This window comes from Triticum dicoccoides, chromosome 7A (assembly GCF_002162155.2).
Source record: "Triticum dicoccoides isolate Atlit2015 ecotype Zavitan chromosome 7A, WEW_v2.0, whole genome shotgun sequence".
In the NCBI taxonomy this organism is placed as follows: Eukaryota; Viridiplantae; Streptophyta; class Magnoliopsida; order Poales; family Poaceae; genus Triticum; species Triticum dicoccoides.
The window spans coordinates 736,873,272-736,895,707 of NC_041392.1; the positions used below are offsets into that span (position 1 = coordinate 736,873,272).

General features: G+C 43.9%; 1 protein-coding gene across 1 annotated transcript; it reads right to left on the bottom strand.

Moving 5' to 3' along the window:
• Positions 1–13,160: 13,160 nt before the first annotated feature.
• On the bottom strand, positions 13,161–17,601 carry LOC119332135 (mixed-linked glucan synthase 2-like). The gene is made up of 3 exons (XM_037605305.1): positions 17,420–17,601; positions 16,480–17,200; positions 13,161–14,848 (listed from the first exon to the last, which is right to left on the bottom strand). Exons 1-3 carry the CDS (start codon positions 17,599–17,601, stop codon positions 13,238–13,240), a joined length of 2,514 nt encoding a protein of 837 aa, XP_037461202.1. The 3' UTR covers positions 13,161–13,237.
• Positions 17,602–22,436: the final 4,835 nt, after the last annotated feature.

Consider the following 22,436-nt stretch of genomic DNA (forward strand, 5'->3'; position numbering starts at 1 on the left):
CTTTGAAGTATGTGTGGATACTTACTAAATAGTCTATGAAGATAATGATGCTTGTATTGCATAAATGCAAACGGGTTATATTAAGAGCAATATTACAAAGCATATTTCTCCTAAATTATTTTATCCCCATGATCTGCAAGAAAATGGGGAGATAAGTACTTTGCAAAGGAAGTCATGCGATAATCTCGCTGATCTATTTACTAAGTCCTTACCAAGCTCTCTGTTCCATAAATATGTAACTAGAATTGGTATGAGACGACATCGAGATTTGCAAAATTCAGGGGGAGAAATATTCTAGGATATAACCTGTTGAGATCTTTAGTATTTCACTCTTTTTCCCTTTGTGAGTTTTTCCAAATGGTCTCTCGTGTAAGGTTTTTAATGAGGCAATATCAATGCAAGCATGGATGATATATGTCGTTTTCTCCTTATTTTCCCACTGGGTTTTAGGAGTTTTTCATGGCATATTGTATATTTCTCCTCAATTTTTCCCGCAGTGTTTTTGGAGGAGATGATTCCAAAGGATGATCAGTCACAAGGACAGGCAAGGATTAGGGGGAGTGTTAGGATTTAATTATTAGAGATAATCCTTGTTGTAAATAACAGCACGCACGGGATCCTCTCAAGGGAACCGCTGCCTCGTTCGTGCGGGAGCCTCTCCAGGCAACCGTCGCATCCACTCCTCGCATCCCCTCGAACAGGCGCATCTTCTCATAGCGCCGGTTCCCCTTGTATAAATGTGTGATCATGAATGGAATAAGATAGTTCGATCAATTCGTTCTTTCATAGTTTTCTCATTTTTGACACTTCGGGTAAAAGAAACAACATAGTTTGATTTCATTTCACACTTAAATAGGATTGCGAAAGGTTAAAGATAACCTTCTCATAGTCCAATTAATAAATACTTACATGACAGGAATAGAGAGATGGAGTCTGAACTTTGAAGTATGTGTGGATAGGGTAATTGTGAGCTGGATGCGCCATTGACAGAGGGGGCAAGCTTGCATAAGTGGGGTGGAGATAGTGGGTGAAAGAAGAGGAGTGATTTAATGATAAAAGAAAAGTCGACAATGACAATAATGTGCATGAGGATCTTAAATACTTCCTCCGTACCTAAATATATGTCATTTTGGGGTGAAGGTTTGTCGTGGATCGTCGACCTTCAAGGCTTCGGCAAGCTGAAACCCAGGCGATGGTTTGAAGCCTTCTTTTGTGTGGGGAGGAAATGTTGCAGTGATTGCGATTACAAGCAACATTTTCTCGAGAGAAAAAGAACGCGCATTGCATTGCTCGATCGTGTCTAAGTCTAGCTCGAGCAATCTCAATGAAGTCATCCTCCGCATCAACGGTTGCTAAGCCAATTGTAGAGACGCCAAGTTCGACCTCGGCACCAAGTACGGCGCGCACGCCGAAGAGATAGCGCCACTCCTCCGCGCCGCGCAGCACGCGTGCCTGTACGTCGCCGGCGTGTCCTTCCAAATCGGCAGCCGCGGGACCCACACCGATGTGTACCACGGGACCATGGAGGACACGTGCGCGGCGCTCAACGCGGCCGCCGCGCTCGGCATCCCGCCCATGCACGTGCTCGACATCGGCGGCGGCTTATTAAGCGCAGGAGACGCGGCGTTCGAGGAGGCAGAGCTCTTTTCTTTTCCTTTCTGAAGGCCGGCCGATCCGGGGCGCTTGCTGCTGGTGGGCTGGGACTGGGAACAAACAAACCACAGCATTCCTAAAAAAGAAGAAACCACGGCAGTTCGCTCGCTTGTTTAGTACCATACCGTTTAGCTAGGAACGTGGTTTGCGGCTTAAGTAGCCAGGTGCTGACCACCTTGTCGCCGAGGACGCATAGTTGATCTCTGCTGAGGCAAAAGCAGTCACTACGTGCTTCCAGCTGGGCCTGTCCTATCGGCCTGTAACCCTAGGTCACCCTCGCTGTGTGTTGGGGGTCTTGATACTTATATATAGGCATAAATCTACTACCACTATAAAAGAAAGAGAGGGCGGAGAACCAGATCATCCTATCCATCAAAATCTGCAATCTGATGGTCTACATCCCTCCAGCATGCTAAACGCGTTTTACGCTTTAATTACCTACCATGCCATTGCTTTAATCTGAGATCTAACGATTTAAAATCACCGTTAACGAAATCCCCCCTGGCTAACCCCTGCACGCACGCCCGTCGGTAACCGGTTCGCCTCTCCCCACGATCCTTTCCTTTTTCACCGCCGCCCACACGACCTCCTCATCGGCGCACTCTTCGTTGGAGCGCCGTCCGCTGGAAGTCGGAGTCGTGAAGGAGAACAGCCACCAGCGGGGGAGACGACAAGGGGAGGCGCAGTTGTGCTCTCTCTGGTCGCCGGCACGGCCACCGACGGGGAGAGGGCCAGGGCAAGCGGCGGATTACGCCTCTGTACTATGATGCAACGTCTGCCGGGAGGGTGCGCGCAACAGGAAGGCAACGGCCGGATCCGTGTGCGCGGGTGAGGCCTGGTTTGCACGCGGGGCCGTGGCGGTCAGATCAGATCCGGGCCATGCATGGGGTTGGTGGCATGCATGGCGTCGAGGTGGGCGCTGCCTGCGCCGGAACCACCTCCGTTGAGGACTCCGGCTATCGCCACCGATGACGACCATCGAGCACCGAGCTTGAAACACCACAATCGAGGATGACAGGACGCCACCGAGGCCGATTATTGTGGCCGCGCCTGCCCACTTCATGTCTTCCATCTCTGTTGTGTTCCGAGCAGCCGGAGAACTCCTTCAGGTGCACGCCTCCTGTGACATGGTATTTGAAAGACATGTCGTCCCAGGTTGTGGTCACGTATGGTATGCATGAATCTCTGAAGATAATGTGGAATCACCTCATCTTCATGCAACTTCCAGCCAAGCAAGCTTTTACTTATTTTTTTGATCTGTAGTTGATTTTTATTATAGGAGGCGATATGAATTAAAGCAAGAATTCTATGGTGTCTGCTTGAACAATTGTTCATCTCTACATTAACGAATAGGCATGGAGTTGCTTACTGTTACTTCGAATTAGCAAGACTGTCTGATACTTGCTACATAGTGACTAACATACCACTAAATATAATATCTCATGGTATGGAGAAATGCAGAATAATTTATTCAGTCTTCAGAAATGTGTGGTTCTGGAGACAGCAACACCCAGCAGACTGCACTACACACTTGACATATGTGCAAAGGTGAAAATTGCCCTTTTCTTGGTGCTTCTAATTATTAATGTCTCGTGGTTAGGATAATAAATATGTACTCTGTGATGCTTTTGTTTTGATACAGTTTGTCATGATATATTATAGTTATATTTTGCCAGATGACATTTGTTTTGTTATTTCTGATTAGAGCTTGCTCTGTGTCCATGTATAAAAGAAAAATATTTTTGGGAGCGTACTATGACATTTCTGTGCCATGACACATTTGATTTCAGGTTTTTAGAGCAGACAGATGTATATATCATGATAATCTTTCTCTAAGCATGTTCATGGAAATTACATTTATGTTGCATCATTCTGAATTTTACTAACCTTGTCGGCCCGCAGCGGTGCGCCCCCGACGCCTCGGCCTAGGGCATCATCCTGATCTTGCCGGAGTCCGCCGCCGCAGAAGCTCCTCCGCCGGACAAATTCGACGCCATCGGGGTTCCTAGCATCTCCCTTCTCCTCTCTGCTCTTCTCCTAGGTTCCCTCTACCTCCCTCATCTTCTAATTCTTGCAGGGACGCAACAGAACAACCCCTCGGCCCCTTAGAAAGTTCGTCGTCGCTGCCCCATTTATTTTGATGGCTAGATGTCAAATGGACATGTGCTTCGGGAAGCAAGATGATCTGAATTTGAATGTTAGATGTCAAATGGAGATGTTTAAACATTAAACCAATGCCAGTCAAATGTTGAAGGCAACGACATCTTGTCCATTTATATGTTCGTCATTATTTATTCATCTATCATAGATATTCCTTGCTTATCTTTATGACATGCGATTTAAAAAAAACAATGCACAAGAACAATAGAAAAGGATTAAAAACAAGGCCTAAAGTACACTACGATAAAAGGATATGTAGGCCAAGTGTTAAAATATGGATTACCAACATTTTACTATGCACCTAACTCATTGAATATATAAGTTTGTTGCTGGTTGATTTCTTCCTGTTAATGATGTGTTCCAGTTTTATGAATCTGCTATCCAATTCTGAAATGCTTTTGTGCTGAGTAGAGTCACGGACACATGATCTGTATATGTACTTCCTCTTATCTCTTAACTGTGTTTGTTTCACCATCTAACATGTATTTGGTCTATGTCTCTATTGTGAAAGAACGAAGGGGAAGTAAAGGTGTGCTTCTCTTTCGAGAAGATCCGTAAATGAAAATATTTAGTTCTGATAGAATATGTTGGTTCAACGAGATGATATGTATTGTATTCTGTAAACACGAAACCAGAATAATGGCATCGACCAACACAGTTACCATGGCTTGAATGTCATTGTGATGACGGTGGTGTGTGTGATTGCATGAGGACTGCAGGTCTGCAACAATGATGATGGCAATGCCAATTCAGTTGTGGTTGCAAAGTATTGATCTAATACTCATCTGAGTATTTTTCTTAAATCTAATAAGTGAATAGATGATCATGAAGGGATGTTTAACTATAAATACGTTAACTCATTTCTTGGTATACTGAAGTATTCTTCCGACAGGTGACTATGTGGAGCTTTTGAAGGAAAAGGATAAACCAAGAAGCCTAGGTGATCGTCTATTGGTGGCAACCTGGTATACATGACCTCATTGACCTGCCTGAATCTTTTGATGATAGATCATTAATATGTCATATAGGTAAAAAAAAATCTGCACTCGGTACAACCGAGCATTTTATTATGAAAGTGATGGACAATCTCTTGCATTATCATGTGGCTGGCCATGTACGTATTTCACCTATAAGCATGACACATAGGCTGGCATAATTCTAGAGAGGTTATTTTTAGTCTAAACGCATATGTATTTTTTACACTCCTAACACTTACAATTTATATTTTTTGTATTTATAGTAGTCAAGATGTGCATTTTGCGTGCTTCACTACTGTATAAAGAGCGCTAGCTTACTCCTATGTTTTATTCAATTTGGTTAGAACATCTAGATGGTAATAAAAAGAAGAGATTACTTTTTTTCCGTGAATACACAGGTTGCGTATTATTCCATTGATAGAGGGAATTAACGGTTGTGTTCCTCGAGCTGAGCTGCGTAAACTGCATGGCACAGACAAGGATATGGTTAAGCAGAAGGCATGGGGATGCTCAGCCCCGAGAGTCATAGAATCAGATGATAGGCAAGATCAGGTTCAATCCTCGACCACCTGCCTTAGCCACTGACCTTATTCGTCCCTTGATGCCATACAAACACTCATCGGCGAGTATTCTAGGTTCCCAATTATGAGTTAGAGATCTGCACCATTTATTAATTCTACTTACAAAGCACTTTTAGCACATACAATAAATTTCTCACTTTTCATCTTATATTTTATATTGATAATAGCTCCTGAATTAAACATTGTGGTTACCACTATCCCTTGGAGACATATAAGATTTTCATGTATGAAATGTTTTGCTTTTAGGAATGGGGACTCTAAAATGGACGGAGGAGGAGCTAAAGTTCAGGAGCCAAATACAGCAGGCATGTTATGTATAGAGTTTGCCAGGTATTGTTGTTCATTTCAACATATTATTTCCGATGCATTGAAGTGCCATTTCTCTAGAGCTGATCTCCTACATGCTGGTAAATATGGCCTTAAAGTGCAGGTTAGTTCGGAAACATACATGAGAATACTATATAGGTATTTATGCTATCTCGATTAAATGTGTGATCATGCTGGTAATTTTTTAAACAGAAGTGAACATGTATTGCCTGCTATCTAATAGCGTCTTATATTTGCATACTAAATATTCACATCACGATATGATCATTTAGGCCCTTCCCGTACTTGGGATGCAACAATCACCATACTCTAATGGCAAAGAAAGAAAAGAAGAAAAAGTAAAGGATGCTCAAACAGGCTGACCCTATAAACACTACATGATTTAGTAATAGAGAGTAATAAAAGCATGGCTTTTTCATTGATGAGATCTGTGTCAAGAAAATAAAATATTATATGTTTTCCTTTTATTATGCAATAAACTGTATGTTGATAGGACAGGTTTCATTCATGGTTAATTTGGCCAGAACTAAGATTAACTTAGAGAAAGTGTGGCTTGCCGCTTGCATGCCATCCATGTCATACGAAAAAAAATCTTAATTTTCCTTCATTTCTTGTTCATGAATGTTGCACTCCAGGAGATGAGAGAAACTCAGAATGGGGGCAAAAATAGTCCTAAAAACCGACAGACTCATCAAGCTTGCGACTCTTCAAGCATTGATGGGCTTTGTATTAAATGTCTTTACTATATGACCTTTAAACAGCCAGAGATCATCAGACATTATAGTCATTGTGTTTTATTAAATTTCTAGAATATGGATTCAGAATTCAATATGCATATGAGTTTCATGTGTTGCTTTGGCTGAGACGTGTGTTGCACGTGCCAGCTTACTAGTTCCCTACAAACCACTCGTTCCCCTCCATCTTATCTTAATCCCTCCCATCGTAACCTACTTCCTACTGCCATTCCCTTCCGCCATTGATGCCGCCGCCGAAAGCTGCATCTGTTGCCGGTGATGCTGGAACATGCGTTGCGCAGAGCTGCGACGGGTACTGATGTAATCGATGTCTTTTTTTGGTGTAATCGGCATCGTTTGGATTTTGCTGCAACTAACACAATTTTTTGCTACACGCATTGCGATCGAAGGATTGTGCGGCAATCGGCCCAAATTTGTGCCGGTCGACTGGCGTCTCGCACGCGCCTAAGTTTTTCATTAGTCCGGACTACTATAGTCAGTCTAGTGACTACTATAGTCATTTCTTTCTTTCTAGTGAAGTAATGATGTTTAGTATAGCAGCCTTTCCCAGCAAGTCTCTTGGATCGCCTGTAACGTGAATGCTTACCAGCACACGTTATAAACGAAAGAAAAAATCGGAGTAAATAGCATAAAACTACTACTTTACGGGTTAGGATTCCAAAAAACTACCGAATTTATTTTTTTCGCTGATAACTACCAAGTCAGGGGTTGGCTGTTTCAAAAAACCCCAAATCCTCTTTGTTCAAAAGTTAAACATGTTTATGACAGGTCGGGCCCGCCACTAAATGCACCGTTTGGTTGACCATTTGTTTGACCGTTAACTGACATGTGGGGTCCACATGTCAGTGTCTCATCCACAGATTTTTACGGATTAGCCCCTACAGATATTTTTAAAAAGCAATCGGGTCCCTGCAATCATTTAAAAAAAGCAATCAGGTCCTTGAACTGTCGCCGCCGCGCCTCCAAAGGGCTCTGCCCGTGGTCGTCGCCGCCATGGGCGGCTTGTGTGCAGGCCGCCGCCACCACCACCAGCCAGAGCAGCTCAAGCCCCTCCTTGTCGGGCACAGGAGCCGCAGCAGCGACTACCTCGTCGGGCACAGGAGCCGCTGCGCGGGTGTCCAAGATCCTGGGCATGGCCAACGCGTGGGCTGGCCCATTCGTCGGCCGCCTCCGCCACCATGGGGCCGGCAAGGAGCAGCAGCAGCGTTCGGCCACGCGGCTTCTTCGGCCTGGCCCGCGACCTGGCTGCCGGCGCCGTTGCTCAAGGCGAGGCCGGCAAGGAGCAGCAACAGCGTTTGCCCACGCGGCTTCTTCGGCCTGGGCCGCGTCCTGGCCGCCGGCTAGCCGTCAGCGCTGTTGCTCAGGGCGGGGCCAGCAAGGAGCAGCAGCAGCATTCGGCCGCACGGCTTCTTAGGCCTGGGCCGCGACCTGGCCACCGGCGAGCCGCCGGCGCCGTTGCTCGGGGCGGGTTGTGCAGCTTCTTAGGGACCCGATTGCTTTTTTTCAAAAACATATAGGGACCCAGTTGCTTTTTTCAAAAAACTTACAAGGGTTATTCTGGAAAAATGAGGAAGAGACACTGACATGTGGACCCCACATGTCAGTTAACGGTCAACCAAACCGTGCATTTAGTAGCGGGCCCGACCTGTCATAAACATGTTTAACTTTTGAACAAAGAGGATTTGGGGTTTTGTGAAACAGCCAGCCCCTGACTTGGTAGTTATCAGCGAAAAAAATAAATTCGGTAGTTTTTTGGAACCCTAACCCGTAAAGTAGTAGTTTTATGCTATTTACTCAAAAAATCGGCGCCTCATCGAAAAGGAAAAACACATCCCCTCATGGTACAGCTCGGCTATGGTTGTGTCTCCTCCTGGCACACTTTGGCATGTCCAATCCAGGTGTGCCCATGGGGATTTTTTTTCGTACAATCATCAGGCGTGTTCCATTTAAAATAAAGTTACAGTAGATAATGTTGTTTAGTTGTTGTGTTTAAAGTGTTTTTAACTAATGGAAAAGCATTTATGTGATCGTGAATGTTATGTGTAGACATGTGTGTGTATCGTGTGTCACACACACTTACGTCATTGGGCATGATACACATATATGTGGCTCAGTAAAGAAATCGCTAAAAATTAAATTAGATTCAAAATAAATGTTTTTATTATAAATTATGAGACGTGCATTGTACATGCACACTTATACTAGTCTCCATTTACTTATAAAAGAGCAAATTTGATGGCATACATTTAATCCCATGCATCTAATTGCCTCCGACCAATGACCCAGATCATGCCAATGTTGAGCACAACTCAACACAATTCAATTCCCACGGACCATCCCGCTCCTCCTGTAATAACTCCCCATGTTACTAGGGAAATAGGAAAGACAAAAATTAGCGCCCATTTACTCCTTGGAAAAGCGGCCATTGAAAAAGAAAAAAGGTCAGGCACACTCTTCCATAATAACACCCCACGTTACAAAGAAAATAAAATTACAACATTTATCTCCTTCCAATCAAACGCACATCACAAAGAAAAGAAACGAAAATTCAATGCCACTTAGAATCCCCTCATGGTACAGCTTGGCTATGGTTGCGTCTCCTCCTGGCACACTTCGGCATGTCCGATCTGGGTGTGCGCGTGAAGATTTTTTCATACGGTCATTTGGCATGTCGGGTTTAAAATAAAGTTACAGTAGATAATGTTCTTACTTGTCGTTTTTGTAAGTATTTTTTTAACCAATTGATGAAATGCATTTATGTGATCGTGAATGTTATGTGAAGACATGTGTGTATCGTGCGTCACACGCACTTGCGTCATTGGTCATGAGACACATTTAAGTGGCTTAGTGAAAAAACTTGAAAATTAAATTAGATTCAAAATAGGTGTTTTAATTATAGATTACGGGACGTGCGTTTTCCATGTGCACGCTTATACTAGTGAAAGTAAAGAAAGACAAATGCGGTGTATAGATGAGATAATAGAAATAAAACAATAATCCAGTTAACTAAACTGTTCATTTTTGCCCACCGTTGACAGTGAACTGTTCATATACGAATTTTGTCGACCATGCTGGACAGTAACCGGTGCAAACAAATGACCGCGTGCACCAATTCCTCTACTATTGAGCTGGATCAGTCTCAACCCTCAAGTAGGTGTCACTGGAATTAGCTGGAACGATTCAACACTGCTACATGCTGCATCTTACTCTCACTTGCAGCAAGTTACTTATATTACTCCTATATTTTTAGTGCATCATTTCATCATCAGCAGGACTAACTCAATTAACTTCAGCAATATCTGAGTCAGAGTCACATATTTCTATCATATCTCTGCTCAGCGTTGTTTTCTTCCCAGGGTAAAGAGAAATTACTAACACTGTACCATTTTAATTTCCATCTGCCATTATGTGGCTAGATCATTTTGTCAACAAAAAATAAATAATTGGGTCTTTTCATTTGTGTCCCTAACTCGAACCCACTTCTCAGATTTACCCCTAATTTCGAAGTGTGCTCAAATTTGCCGTTGTGCCATTAGGTGCCCTTATAGAAATGTCCTTTCGTGCCGTTACCGTCTGGTCAAAGGTCTTTGACCGTCTTCGAGGCGTTTGCTGGACATAGTTCAAATATAAACAAAGATTAATCATTCTGGTAGTTTGCTTTACTTGAAAGTGGGTAACAGAGCTCCAGCAACAACAATAAGAATAAAACCAATCATAGTCACCTGAGCAAAAGAGTACCAATTCCTTTTCTCCCAACCTAACTAAAAGAATCCTTTTCTCCCAACACATTTTTTTCCTTTTCTCTTTCTTTTTGAATAAAGTACCATTTATTTTTGTCTCAAAGCACTGAACTGAAAGGAGCATGATAAGCACCTAGATCTAAATTATTCATCTATTTACAAATGAAAATCAGATGCAAGAGACAAATCAATAATTTTGGAAGGTACTCTTTTGACATACTTAGTTAAGCAACGGATCTTTCATCTAAAGCTACCAAAAAAAATTGGATAATGGAGCTCCCAGAAGAATATCCATGAAAAAGACTCATAAACTAATCCAGACTGGTAAGAATGTTATATCATATTACAGATTCCACTTGTTATTTTGATAGAAATTAGGTAAGTACATAAGCTAATTGTATCACATACTTTTGAGTACTTTGCCCTCTATGAACTGCATTTGATAACCATACATGATCAAAGAACACATAACTATTATGCAAATAAACCTACTGCTAATATTTTTCTTACCAGAAAGTGTCGGGGCCTAGATTGTGTATGAAGCCATGTATTTGGATTTTTGCCAACTCCTTCGTGTGGATTTGCAAAATTGCCACTTTCCATATTGCCTCCGCAATACCACCGCGTAGATCGTTGATAACCTTGATTACTATGCCATTCGCAACTTTTTAATTGATTTTCATTTTATTTTAATGTTAGAAGGCCGGTAAAACCATGAAAAGACCAAACTACCTCTACATCTATTAGGTTGTAGCTGGCTCGACTGAGCCACTCTCCAAGAACGCTCGGGCTGTTAACTAAGCATGGCTAGTCATGAAAGCAAGTGTAAATTTGATCCCAAATATTAAGTGCTACACGTGTGGGACGAAGCACTCCGGCCCTTATCAGGGTCCAATTTGATTGGCTTGTCTTCATATATCCTCAAGAATATTTCAACATGATGAAAGTACCCGTTGTGGCTTCTTTTTGTAGACTAAATTGATTTCTCATACATTAAGAGACATGGCTACAATCTGAAGATGCATAACAGCAGTTTGGACTAAGTTTGTACACTCTGTAGCTTCGCCCTACTACTACATCCACTGAAAAAAGAAGAAATCAGCTTTGAATAAAACTACCACCTCAAGTTCAGTCAGCTGCAGAGCTGCATGCGTGGTACAACCGCGGCAAGTTTGGAGGAGCCATGGCCCATTGAGAGGTGGACGTGAGCTGGCAGGAGGCATTGAGATGTGGGAGATGCGGCGACGACCTGGCAACCGGTGTCGCATGCGGTACTGCTCTTATCAATTCAGGGATAGTTCTGTTCGGAAATATATTCAGGGAAGTTGGAGAATTACCGGGATTCAATGGCTTGCATCCTCCATCCTCAACAAAATAGACAACTCCGATGACTAGGCGTCACTGCTCACAAGATGGTCGGACGCGCTGGTGGGACGCTAGTGTGGTGGCAGTGCGGTGACCTCTGTAGTCCGCACAGCATGGGCACCAGTCCCGCTTCCGCACCCAGAAGACACGCTACCGGGGAAGCCAGAGGCCAGAGGCCCAGAGCTGCTAGACCAAGGTGAGGGGGGCGTAGGGCCTGGGTCATCCACCATCAAGTGGGGAAGGGCAGGTGTGTAGTTTTGCCGATCTTCCATGGAGCCCTCGGTTAGGAAGAACAATAGATCGGAGGAGAGATGCATATGAGATGTGTAGACGAAAATGATGCGTCTCACCTCTTTAGGCTGATCATAGTGGGAGTAACATAAATAGTAACATGCATGCCACATAGGCAAGAAATATGATGTGGAGTAATTAACGAGGAGAGATGCAAATGAAGTGACATAAAACAAGTACTACAATATGATGACATAAGTAGGCTATAAGAACTAAAATATTATATCTTTGCTTGGTTGGAGGAGAGAGTAGAGGAGAGTGAAGTAAAGCAGACTGTAGAATAGGAGCCGGCTATAGCACTAGACCCAAGTCACTGTGTGAGAATGTATGGTGAGCCAGTTATTAATAAAGTACTACATATTTAAATCTTACCATTGTACAAGCCAGCTATTAGGTTGACTGTAGATGACATGGCAACTTCTTATTGCCAACTGTTAGCTATATTGTTACAATGCTCTAATATGTTACCATCACATGGCGATTCCCAATGTAAGATGAGTCTACAAAGTAACAAATGAACATCTTTATATTATCATATCCATGACACTACCCACTATGAATGTAGTAGCATACACTAGTAACATATGCATGTTATTAGTCTAAGTTACTCCCCACGATGACTAGCCTTAGGACTCTTCGGTTAGGAAGAGGAACCGACGCGTCCTACATACCGATTAATAATTCGGAACACTAACTGACTGAGAAAATAATGCAGAGTCCTAAAAAGATGCTGAAGTGGAAGGTTGCATGTTGAGAGAATTAGGTGTAGTGAAGATCAACTATTTTTGTATTATAGATTAGACACAGAGAATTAGGAGTACCACACAATGACCAGTTATCATGCTATGTAGAATTGATCACATATGCACCCTGACACGAGTGCAGCGTTTGTTTGCTCGAGCTCTATGGAGCACATATATTTTATTCAATAATCAAAAACTATTTTTCAAAGTTTTAAAAAATCTGAAAAATATCTACATGGTCATATGAATGTAGTATACATGTTTGTACAATTTCAGTGTTGAAAGAAAAAGGCAAAATCGGTGATTTTCTACAATGAACATTACATACACAGGTTCATTGTTTCCAAAATCATGATTTTTTTTTCTTTTTTGTGCAGCTCACTTGTCAACTTATTTCAACGTAAATGCCATCAGAGAGGTAAATGCCACGTTAGATCAAAGATAAATGCCACCGATTTTGCAATATGTAAATCATATGATAATGTGGATTCTTTTTCCATATTTTTTCAAACATTGAATTACGAATTGTGGTTTATTATTTCCAACAAAGAACAGGCTCCGAGCACTAAACGGCGTTCCTGCTCAAATACTCAAATTATTGCACTACAATACAAATAAAATAAAAGATGGGTCTTACATACGTGACTACCCAGATGGCCTGGTTAGGAACGACATCCTGTGACCATCCTGCTGGAGTGTGACATACAAGAGCCCGACGGTGCCAATGGCCATGACTAACATGACCAACAGTATGGCTGGTCTTTTCCCCCATTGCCCCATGATGCCGAGTGCAAACGGGTAGAGGAGCACGAGGGTACCCACATTGAACACCATCCCGAGCACCGCGTGCCATGCCTGGTCCGTGAAAAAACCCCATGTCGCTGCCTTGCCTATCGCCGCCCCGATGGCAGCAATATTCACGACGAGCACCGCCACGGTCGGGATCAGCAACGGCACCCACCGCACAGTGTACAGGTCGGCGAACTTCTCGCCGGAGCAGGCCTCCGTCTGCTTGGACGTGAGCCTGAAGTATATCCCCTTCCCCCTGATGAGCTTCAGCGCCATGTACAGCACCGCCGTCGGGTACACGCCCGTGGCCGTGATCATGTAGAACTGCTCGTTGCGCCACCAGTCTTGCAGCGTGATCCCCGCCCATTTCACCTCGAACATGCCGATCACGTGCATCATCGCTATGACAGCGACGAGGTACATGATGAACGTGCCGAACGGCCTCTGGATGTAGTACGACTCCTCGGAGAAGAGCCACATCACCGGGAAGAAGCTGTAGGCCAGGATGAACATTGTGGCGATCGGGTAGATCGACATGTTGAGGTAAGCGATGCGCTGCAGAGGGTGGAGCCGACGGCTGGCGATGAGAGCGTTGCTGTGGGAGAAGAACGCCTCGAGGGAGCCGCCCGACCACCGGAGCACCTGGTAGAGGCGCTCAGTGAGGTTGATCGGAGCCGTTCCGCGGAACGCGGCCGGCTCCATGGAGCAATACATGGATCGCCACCCTTGCCTGTGGATGCGGAATCCGGTCACCACGTCCTCTGTCGCGATGTTGTACACCCACCCAACGTCTCTCCCCCATGAAGTCCGGTCCTCGTAAGCGCATGTCATCAGGGTGGCCAGGTCACTCGTGAGCGCCTCGTCGACCAACACCGGGGTGATAGACCGCTCTTGGATTGCTCCATCCGGTATCGACTTCAGGAATGGCGTCGAGTTACCCAACTCAGCGGCCTTACCTACCAGCTTGATGTTCTCCGCTTTATAGCGTGGTGGCTCCATGCCATAGAGTGCGACACGACGGAACATGGTACCGGTGCCAAGGTAGGTAGGTCCTTGGAGGCCGTTGAGCGAGAGCATGGTGCCGTCGAAGAAGACACGGTTGTGGTTGGAGTAGCGATCTGTCGGGTCGACATTGTCGAAGCGTTGCGGGAATTGGACGAAAGCCGTGTTCTGACCATCGCGAGGGTCGAGCATGAAGCACATAGGGGCACGGAGAGCTCGTGAGTTGTTGATGTAGTGGTCGCAGTCAAAGTTGATGACGAAGGGAGCATTGGAGAGTAACGCGGAGACGCGGAGCATCACGTTCATGGCGCCTGCCTTCTTTTGGTTGTCATAACCGGGATGCTTCTCCCGGGAAATGTAGACGAGCATGGGGAGTCTTGTGTCAACGTTGCTCAAGTCAATTGGACTGTTGGTGCTCACCGACGATCCAAGTTGTGGTTTACAACTTGGATGGTCTAGCATGACCTGTCAAAAGTGCATAGTAGTCACACCATTTTTATTAATCAAGTAAATTTGAAAAAAATGCTAGCGCACGGTCAACTGAATAACTATTTTATATACTAAAACCACAACACAGCATAAAATAGAGGGTTATGCTATTAATATAGCTATTAGATATTAAAAATGTGGTACATAAGAAAATTAGAGATAAAAGATTTAAATTCTTATAAAAAAGACAAAACAGCCGGTCGTTGACTTGGTGAACTATCTATTTATTAATAAATCAAAGCCGTTAGATCTACATAATTGTACCTAAACAGATTGCGTTCATTATATCTTCATAATTGTATCAAAACAAATCATAAGCATTATATGTACATAAATGCACCTAAGCAGATTGTGTCATTAGATCTACATAGTTGCTACTAAGCAAATCATACTGGTTAGATCAACATAACCATGCCTAGACATATGACATTTTATAGATCTTCGTAATTATTACTTAAACAAATCTTAATCGTTAGATCCACATAAACATACATAAATAGGTAATAATGTTTAGATCTATATGAACATAACTAAACTGACAGTATATACAAAATAAATGTAAAAGCTACATGTATCGATACCTATAAAGTTGTCCATTAAACAATGAAGTGATAAATTAACGCAAAAGAATATCCACATAAGATAAAAAAGAATACTTCAAGATTTCCCGCACTAAAAGATGATGCTCTCTTATTGCGAGGGGCACTTTGCTTGTTCAAAACAAAAGCCAAAAAAAATTAGTTGCCATCTGATGGATCATGTCTTTATTAGTAAATCTCATCCATCAGATCTATGTAGTCATCCATAAACAGATCGTATCCGTCGGATCAACATAACATACTTGCAGATATCACAAACATTAGATCTTCATAATTTACCTCAACATGTCGTTAAATCCATGGTCGTATCTAAACAGATCATATCTTTTTGGTTTACATAATCGTACCTAAACATATTACATTATGCTATATCTGCATGACTTACCTAAGTATACCGCATCTATTGGATCTTTATACCTATACCTAAATAGGTTGTAACTGGTAGATATCCGTAAATATAGCTAGATAAATAAAAACTGGTAGATCATCAGAGTTGCACCTAGACGGACCACACACGCAAAATCGTTCTTTTTTATTTCTTGGCAACATGATCACATATTCTTATATATAATAAAAAATGATAGATCATCTGAGTTGCACCTAGACGGATCACACACGGAAAATCGTTCTTTTTTTATTTCTTGTCGAACATCATGCATTTTGCAAATGGAGCTAAATGAGAAGAAAAGGAGGCATGCATGAAATAAAAAAATAATTACCAATTTGAACACACTGAAGATGATGCCCTCACATCACCCAGCTAGTTTTGTTAATTCACTCTTAAGTAGATGTGACTATCCATTGTGTTTAATTTTGTCTGATGTTCAAAGTCTAAAACTAACAGATTTTCAAATTTCCTTTTCGTTTTGTGTCTTAAGCCACCAAATCAACATGTAGCACGTGGACTGAGATTTAAGACTGGGATTTAGCTAGATTCATAAATTTAGAGGAATTCAAAAGGTGTAACTTATAAGTTTAACCTGAATGAACAAACAGAAAAATGTTTACCTGAACAATTCCAGCATGGTGTCCTCTTCGATGGTTGTCAGCTTGCTCAATCCATGTACCCGCCCATTGTGTCCCATCAGCCATCCAAGTGGCATGTACACCATCATCGCCTTTGTTGTAGGCATCAGATCGTCGGCGGATGGTTGTAGAAAGGGAATCTATTCTCACCTTGAACTCACCATATTCTCTACGCACACGCCTGTGATCACTCATGAACTCTCCTGCCATACCCCCAACGTATGGCCGGGTTTTCATCCCAAAATAGTTCTCCGGGGACCTTGGCTCGACGCAATGCTTTCGGCAAAACGGGACCCACAACGCGGCAAAACTGGCAACCTGGAGCATGGCCTCGTAGTGCACCAAGGTGCCACCGTCGTCGGAGAGGTAGCAGGCGTACTTGTCGACGGGGTAGTCGGCGGCAAGGATAGAGAGGATGGTGTTCACGGTGTACAAGACCGGTTCATCCACGGGGTCGACGGTGGTGACGAAGACGTCGATACCTGGAAGGATGGCTTCGCCGTGCCGGTCCGCCAGGGCCACAAGGTCCGGCACGCGTTTGATGGGGTTGAGTTTGGGTAGCTGGTTGAGGAGCCATGAGAAGCCGAACCAGGCGTCCGCCACCATGGACGTGGCCCAGAGCCACGTGCCATCATGGTTCCTGTGTTCTACTCGCCACGCGAAGAAGGCGACGATGGCGACCAAGCGCACCAGGATCAAGAACCTGTTGTTGTTGCAAAGACGGTCGTGAGTATTCAAATTCAGAAGTTTAGGACTGGACTATACTACGGCATCCGTTTCGAATTATAGGACGTTTGGGGTATTTTAACATGAACTATATACGGACTGGAATGAAAATATCTTATAATAATGAGAAGATCAGAGTACTCATAAAAGGAAATAAAAAGAGCATGCATGTCAGAATGGACACGTGCAAACTGACCTGTAAGGATGCAGGATGCTTCCCTTGACCTTCATGGTCCGGAACAGTAGCGGCCGGCCAGCGCTGGCTCCAGACATGTCTCCCTCCTCCGCCACCCATACGTCGTCCTTGGCACGCCTGCCCTCGGCGGCAGCGGCGGAGGCGGCGTCGGTGGCAACCAGGGCCTCGACTCGCAGGGGCATGGTGTAAGCCGTGGCTATACTATGTAGGTACGGGCACCTAGCTAGACACAGCTGATGCTGATCTCCCTAGCTAGCTTGTTCGTGTCGACGAGATGCTTGCCCGTGGGGGATTATATAGCGCTAGCTAAGTCGTCGTCGTCGTCGTGGTAGCCATACTAAACCATCGGCCACGACTTCCGCCCGCATGGTCAAATACTGCAACTGGATCGAGGCCGCCGCACGTACTTACAGTGCACCGCGGGAAGGATCACATTTCAGAGTTCTGGCCGATCAAATACAACCGGCCAAAACTCAACAGCTAGATAAGTATATACTCCCTCCGTCTTGAATGTATTTTTAGTTTTAGATATATCCATTTCTGCGACAAGTAATTAAGGACGGAGCAATTATATATTTCTACGCATTTGCTATTTCTGAGACAACTGAAAATAGTTTGAAAAACAAATAGTTCAAAAACAAAACAAAAAAGACACAACTAGATTTCTACGCATTGCGGAGGTACGATACTAGTCTATGATACTACCCACTACTACAAGAGGTCTTATATAGGATTTCATTGTATCTGACTTTATATTCTATATGTCCCTAATGAGTACATGTCGGGTTGGTTGTGTGCCCAATCAACTGTCATGTTAGCCTGTAAATGATAATCAATAGATCGGGTGAAAGTTGTCATAGTGTCACAACAAATTCGGTAAAAGCTGTCACAATGTCACAACTTTGTGGTAAAAAGTAAAATTCGCACATAATGCTCTATACATTTGTTAATTCATGGCCCTAGTGTTGTCCTGTTGATTTATAGGTATTTTACTGTTATCAATAATACAAGGGGTCCATATGAGGACATATATGTATTGCATCTACACAATTTTTGAGGGAACTATCTAGTGAAGAAAGAAACTTTGATTTGGAAGTGGGCAGCCCAAGGTTTGATCGTTTAGAGCACAGGGAGGGACATGGTTTTTGAGCTTAGAGAAGGATACTAGGAGGAACTCATATAGAGAAGGATACTAGGAGGAACTCATAAATAAATGGTCATGCCGGTAGAGGCACATTGTGCGAAGGTAATTGATTGTGGTGTCCATGGTGTGGTGCTTGATTTCAGCGATAGTAACACATTTTAGCCATCAGCCTAGTAAAAACAGACACGTCGGGTTGCCCGCCGGCCTAAAAGACCTAGACGGAGGGAGTACTAACTATCACTTTCAAGGTTTTCGCGCATTCACCAGATTGGGGTACTCACTTCGGCACGTCTGCACCGGTCAGGTTTCTACTGGGGAGTAGAGAATGCCGAGACTGGAATCTCTTCGCGTCGAATTGAAGACCACATCTCGGCCTTGAAGGATGCCAACATTAACTTCAATGATTACTTTGTTGCGTCAGCGCTGGGGAACCTTCCTTCACTTCAGAAAGTGCAAATGAGACTTAACTAAATACTGATGACTTTGAGGTGATGCATGAAGCACCAAAGATTGCAGTTGACGAACAGCCCAACAGTTCAAACCTTTTATTTGTACTTTTTGCGTGGAAACGGTCCAAACCTTCAGCTGACACAACTCATTGGGTACGTCAAGTGTTTTAATTGTACAATTTGAGTGTTACGGTATCTGTTTGGTACCTCCCAATGTGTGATGAGACTTGGTCATAGATGCAGAAAGATGACCAGAAAAGAATCTTCTCAAGCTCAGTGTAGGTCCCCTATCAAAAACTGCAACTTGAAAAATAAAACTAGTTCTCCCTGTGCATAACCTTGGATCCACATACCAAAAAAAAAGGAGTGTTCCGTTAGATCTAGACTAAGCTCGCCTGGTTTTGCATGAATCGGACGACTCGTTCCGTTTTGCATACAAGTCTGATTGGCTATGCAAGCTTGTTCCTTCAATATATTAACAAAATGCATGTACTCTCTCTCTCTCTCTCTCTCTCTCTCTCTCTCTCTCTCTCTCCACACCCATGTGTGTGGTAGTTAAGATTTGTGTGCAATCACTACTAGGAAGGAGCGCAATTAATGCACCACACTCCATTTTAGTTGCCACACTCCTTCTAGTCGCGATGGGAAGCTGTGGATGTAAAGCATTATTTATTTATTCTGAAAAGAGGGGAAAACCCTCAGCCTTTGGTGATGCACACAGCCATGTACTATTAATTATTGCAAACGCTGAACAAATTGGTTTGCAAAGAGGGAAAAAGTCTGAGGCCATCCACATTGGACCCGCCTCGCGACAACCTCCCCAAACTGTACCACCAAACCTACACAAGATATTAGCAGACAAAGGACACAATGCTTCAAGTTCACACCTTCAAGAAGTAAAATCGCTCGCACGCCGATGTTACCTAGTCCAACCAGATGTCAGACCAAGGTTGTGAAGCCAAAGCAGATCTTCGAACCAGCACCTTGGACAAGGTAACAATGTACGAGCATTGACGCTTCCCGATTAACCCATAAGGCAAGATCCTGAGTTTTCACCCATGGATAAAGCATCCTGATGTCTACCGGCATAGTCATCGCCCACCATTCGATCGGCCTACTCACACAGAACTAGCCGGCCAAAGGAGAAAACACCAGAAGGGAAGACACCATCTCGTCTCTTCCGGTCACTATTGCACTGCGGTCTTGCCGATGGTTGTCATGTGCATCATGGTCGTGCCACCATGGCGGCTTTCGCCAGCAGTGGTGGGGGAGGTGGGTTGTGCCTCACACAACCTCCCAATGCGATCGAGCCAATGTTCGGGGCATCACGCTCAATCCATCTGATCCGACAAATCTTGCAGTCGTTGAGCTACACCAACTAGCGGCGCTGCATCCAATCTATACATAGGAATGCCGAATATACGCTTCTAACCTCTGCCGAAAAGATGCCTACCATTGGCGCTAGGTTTTCACCTATGGGCGCTGCCGAGTTCAATCTCCGACCCGTCGGCTCCTCTGCGTTGTCTCTGAGTGACGACACCACCATCGTGCACATAACTAGTTATAGGCACAAGCACAAACGTCACTGCTCCAATGCGCACGCTGCTAAAGGAGGTCATGCACATCACGTTGCCACCCTCTTGTCTAGGATCGTTACCCCGACGACCACGCCGTGAAGCCTACCAGCATCGCGATGTCGCAGCCACCACAGCCTACCATGCTGGACTTGTGTGGCCACATGCGACCGCTTGCCGAACTGAAGATGGCACGGTGGCAACCAGGGATAGGGGATGGATGGGAATGGAGCGTGTCAAGCACCCGCAGCCCCTCCTGGCTCGCTGGCGCCGTGTTCATTTGCCCCTACATCTACAAATGCCTGCGCTCCTTGCAAGTCAGGGCTCCGAGTGCGGAGTCGGCTCCGGTCGTTGGTCTCAAGTGGAGAGGCGAGCACAGTGACAGGTGGCCACGCCATGGCCGCCGCCATGGGATGGGCGTGCGCGGTGTCCATCGCCTCGACTGTTGTTGCTGCCTAACCGCACTACACCGCATGGAGGAGGCGAGTCCGTCGTAGGAGACGATGCTCACAAGACAAAACATTATTAGGGAAAAAACCTAAAAGTTTATGCAGAGAGTATGGCTATTGGTTGAGACCGGAAAAATATCCACTGATAACAGCCCTCACATGCTCCTAGTTTAGAAATTTCAAGTTTGAACATTTCAAGAAGTTCTAAAAATAATCATAAATGTTCACAAGACATGTGTCTACAGCTCCTACCAACTTTGAATTCAAATTAGAAACACAAGTGCAGAAACAAGGACAAATTCATCGTGAATAGTGTCTTTTTTGCTTGAATTTGTGTTTTTTGTTTCTCAGTGTGTATTACGTATTTCGATCTGGATTTTTTTTAGAAGTTGTAGACATATGTCTTGTGAACATTCTTGGGTTTTTCTAGAATATCTGTAATGTTAAAATTGGGATCATGGGACTAATACTGGTTGGGACATATCCAAGTACTCTCTAACTTAATGCCCATTAGTAAATTGTCGCGAGCATTATAATCAGTCAATTATGTATCGTAAGGCTGGTCACAATGGGGAGGAACTTAGGAGTAACATCACACACTCCAATACAACTTTGCTTATGTGGCACATATTTAATGAAGAGAGAGGTGCTTGTGGTAACTAGCTAAGTTACCAGAACATCACACACTCCAAGAAACAATGAATCTATAACTTAATAAATACATCGTTGCATGACACTATATAGATGTTCCTACCCACTATGGAGGTAGTAACATAGTCTAGGAAAGTGTGTAAGTTACTAGCTTATGTTCTTGCCCATTGTGACCAGCCTAACACAGATCTTGTGTGTGTCAGCTCACAATGTATGAGTGCTAGTATGCAGGTTGTTTAGTTTTAAGCTATCTTTAATGATTGTGTACTGGGTTAGGCACTAGCAACGAGGGCTGCTTAGATAGGATGATTAGTCAATACCGCTTCTAGCCAAGTCTTCCCATCTAGTAGATGGTCACTTGCTCGTACATCTTACATTAGTTAGTAGGCAACTGAAATGAGATGCTCTTTCCCTGTATGGACTAAGGGTACATTTTTTTAAATCAGAATGCTAAATTTCAGTTGACTCTATAGAATAGCATAACGTGGATGTAAATGTGATGCCTTTTCCCTCTATGGACTAAGTCTACCACTTGTAGCCAAGTCTTCCCATCTAGTAAATGCTCACTTGCTTGTACATCGAGCATTGCAACTGAAACGAGTTGCTCTTTCCTGTATGGACTAAAGTGTAGATTTTTGTAATCAGAAAAATAGTACAAATTTGTTTACTTGGTCATCGGGAAGACCCTTTCAGCATTAATTGGTGGCGAGGGATCTAAGTCATAACCACTCTAAATTTTAAAAAATGGTT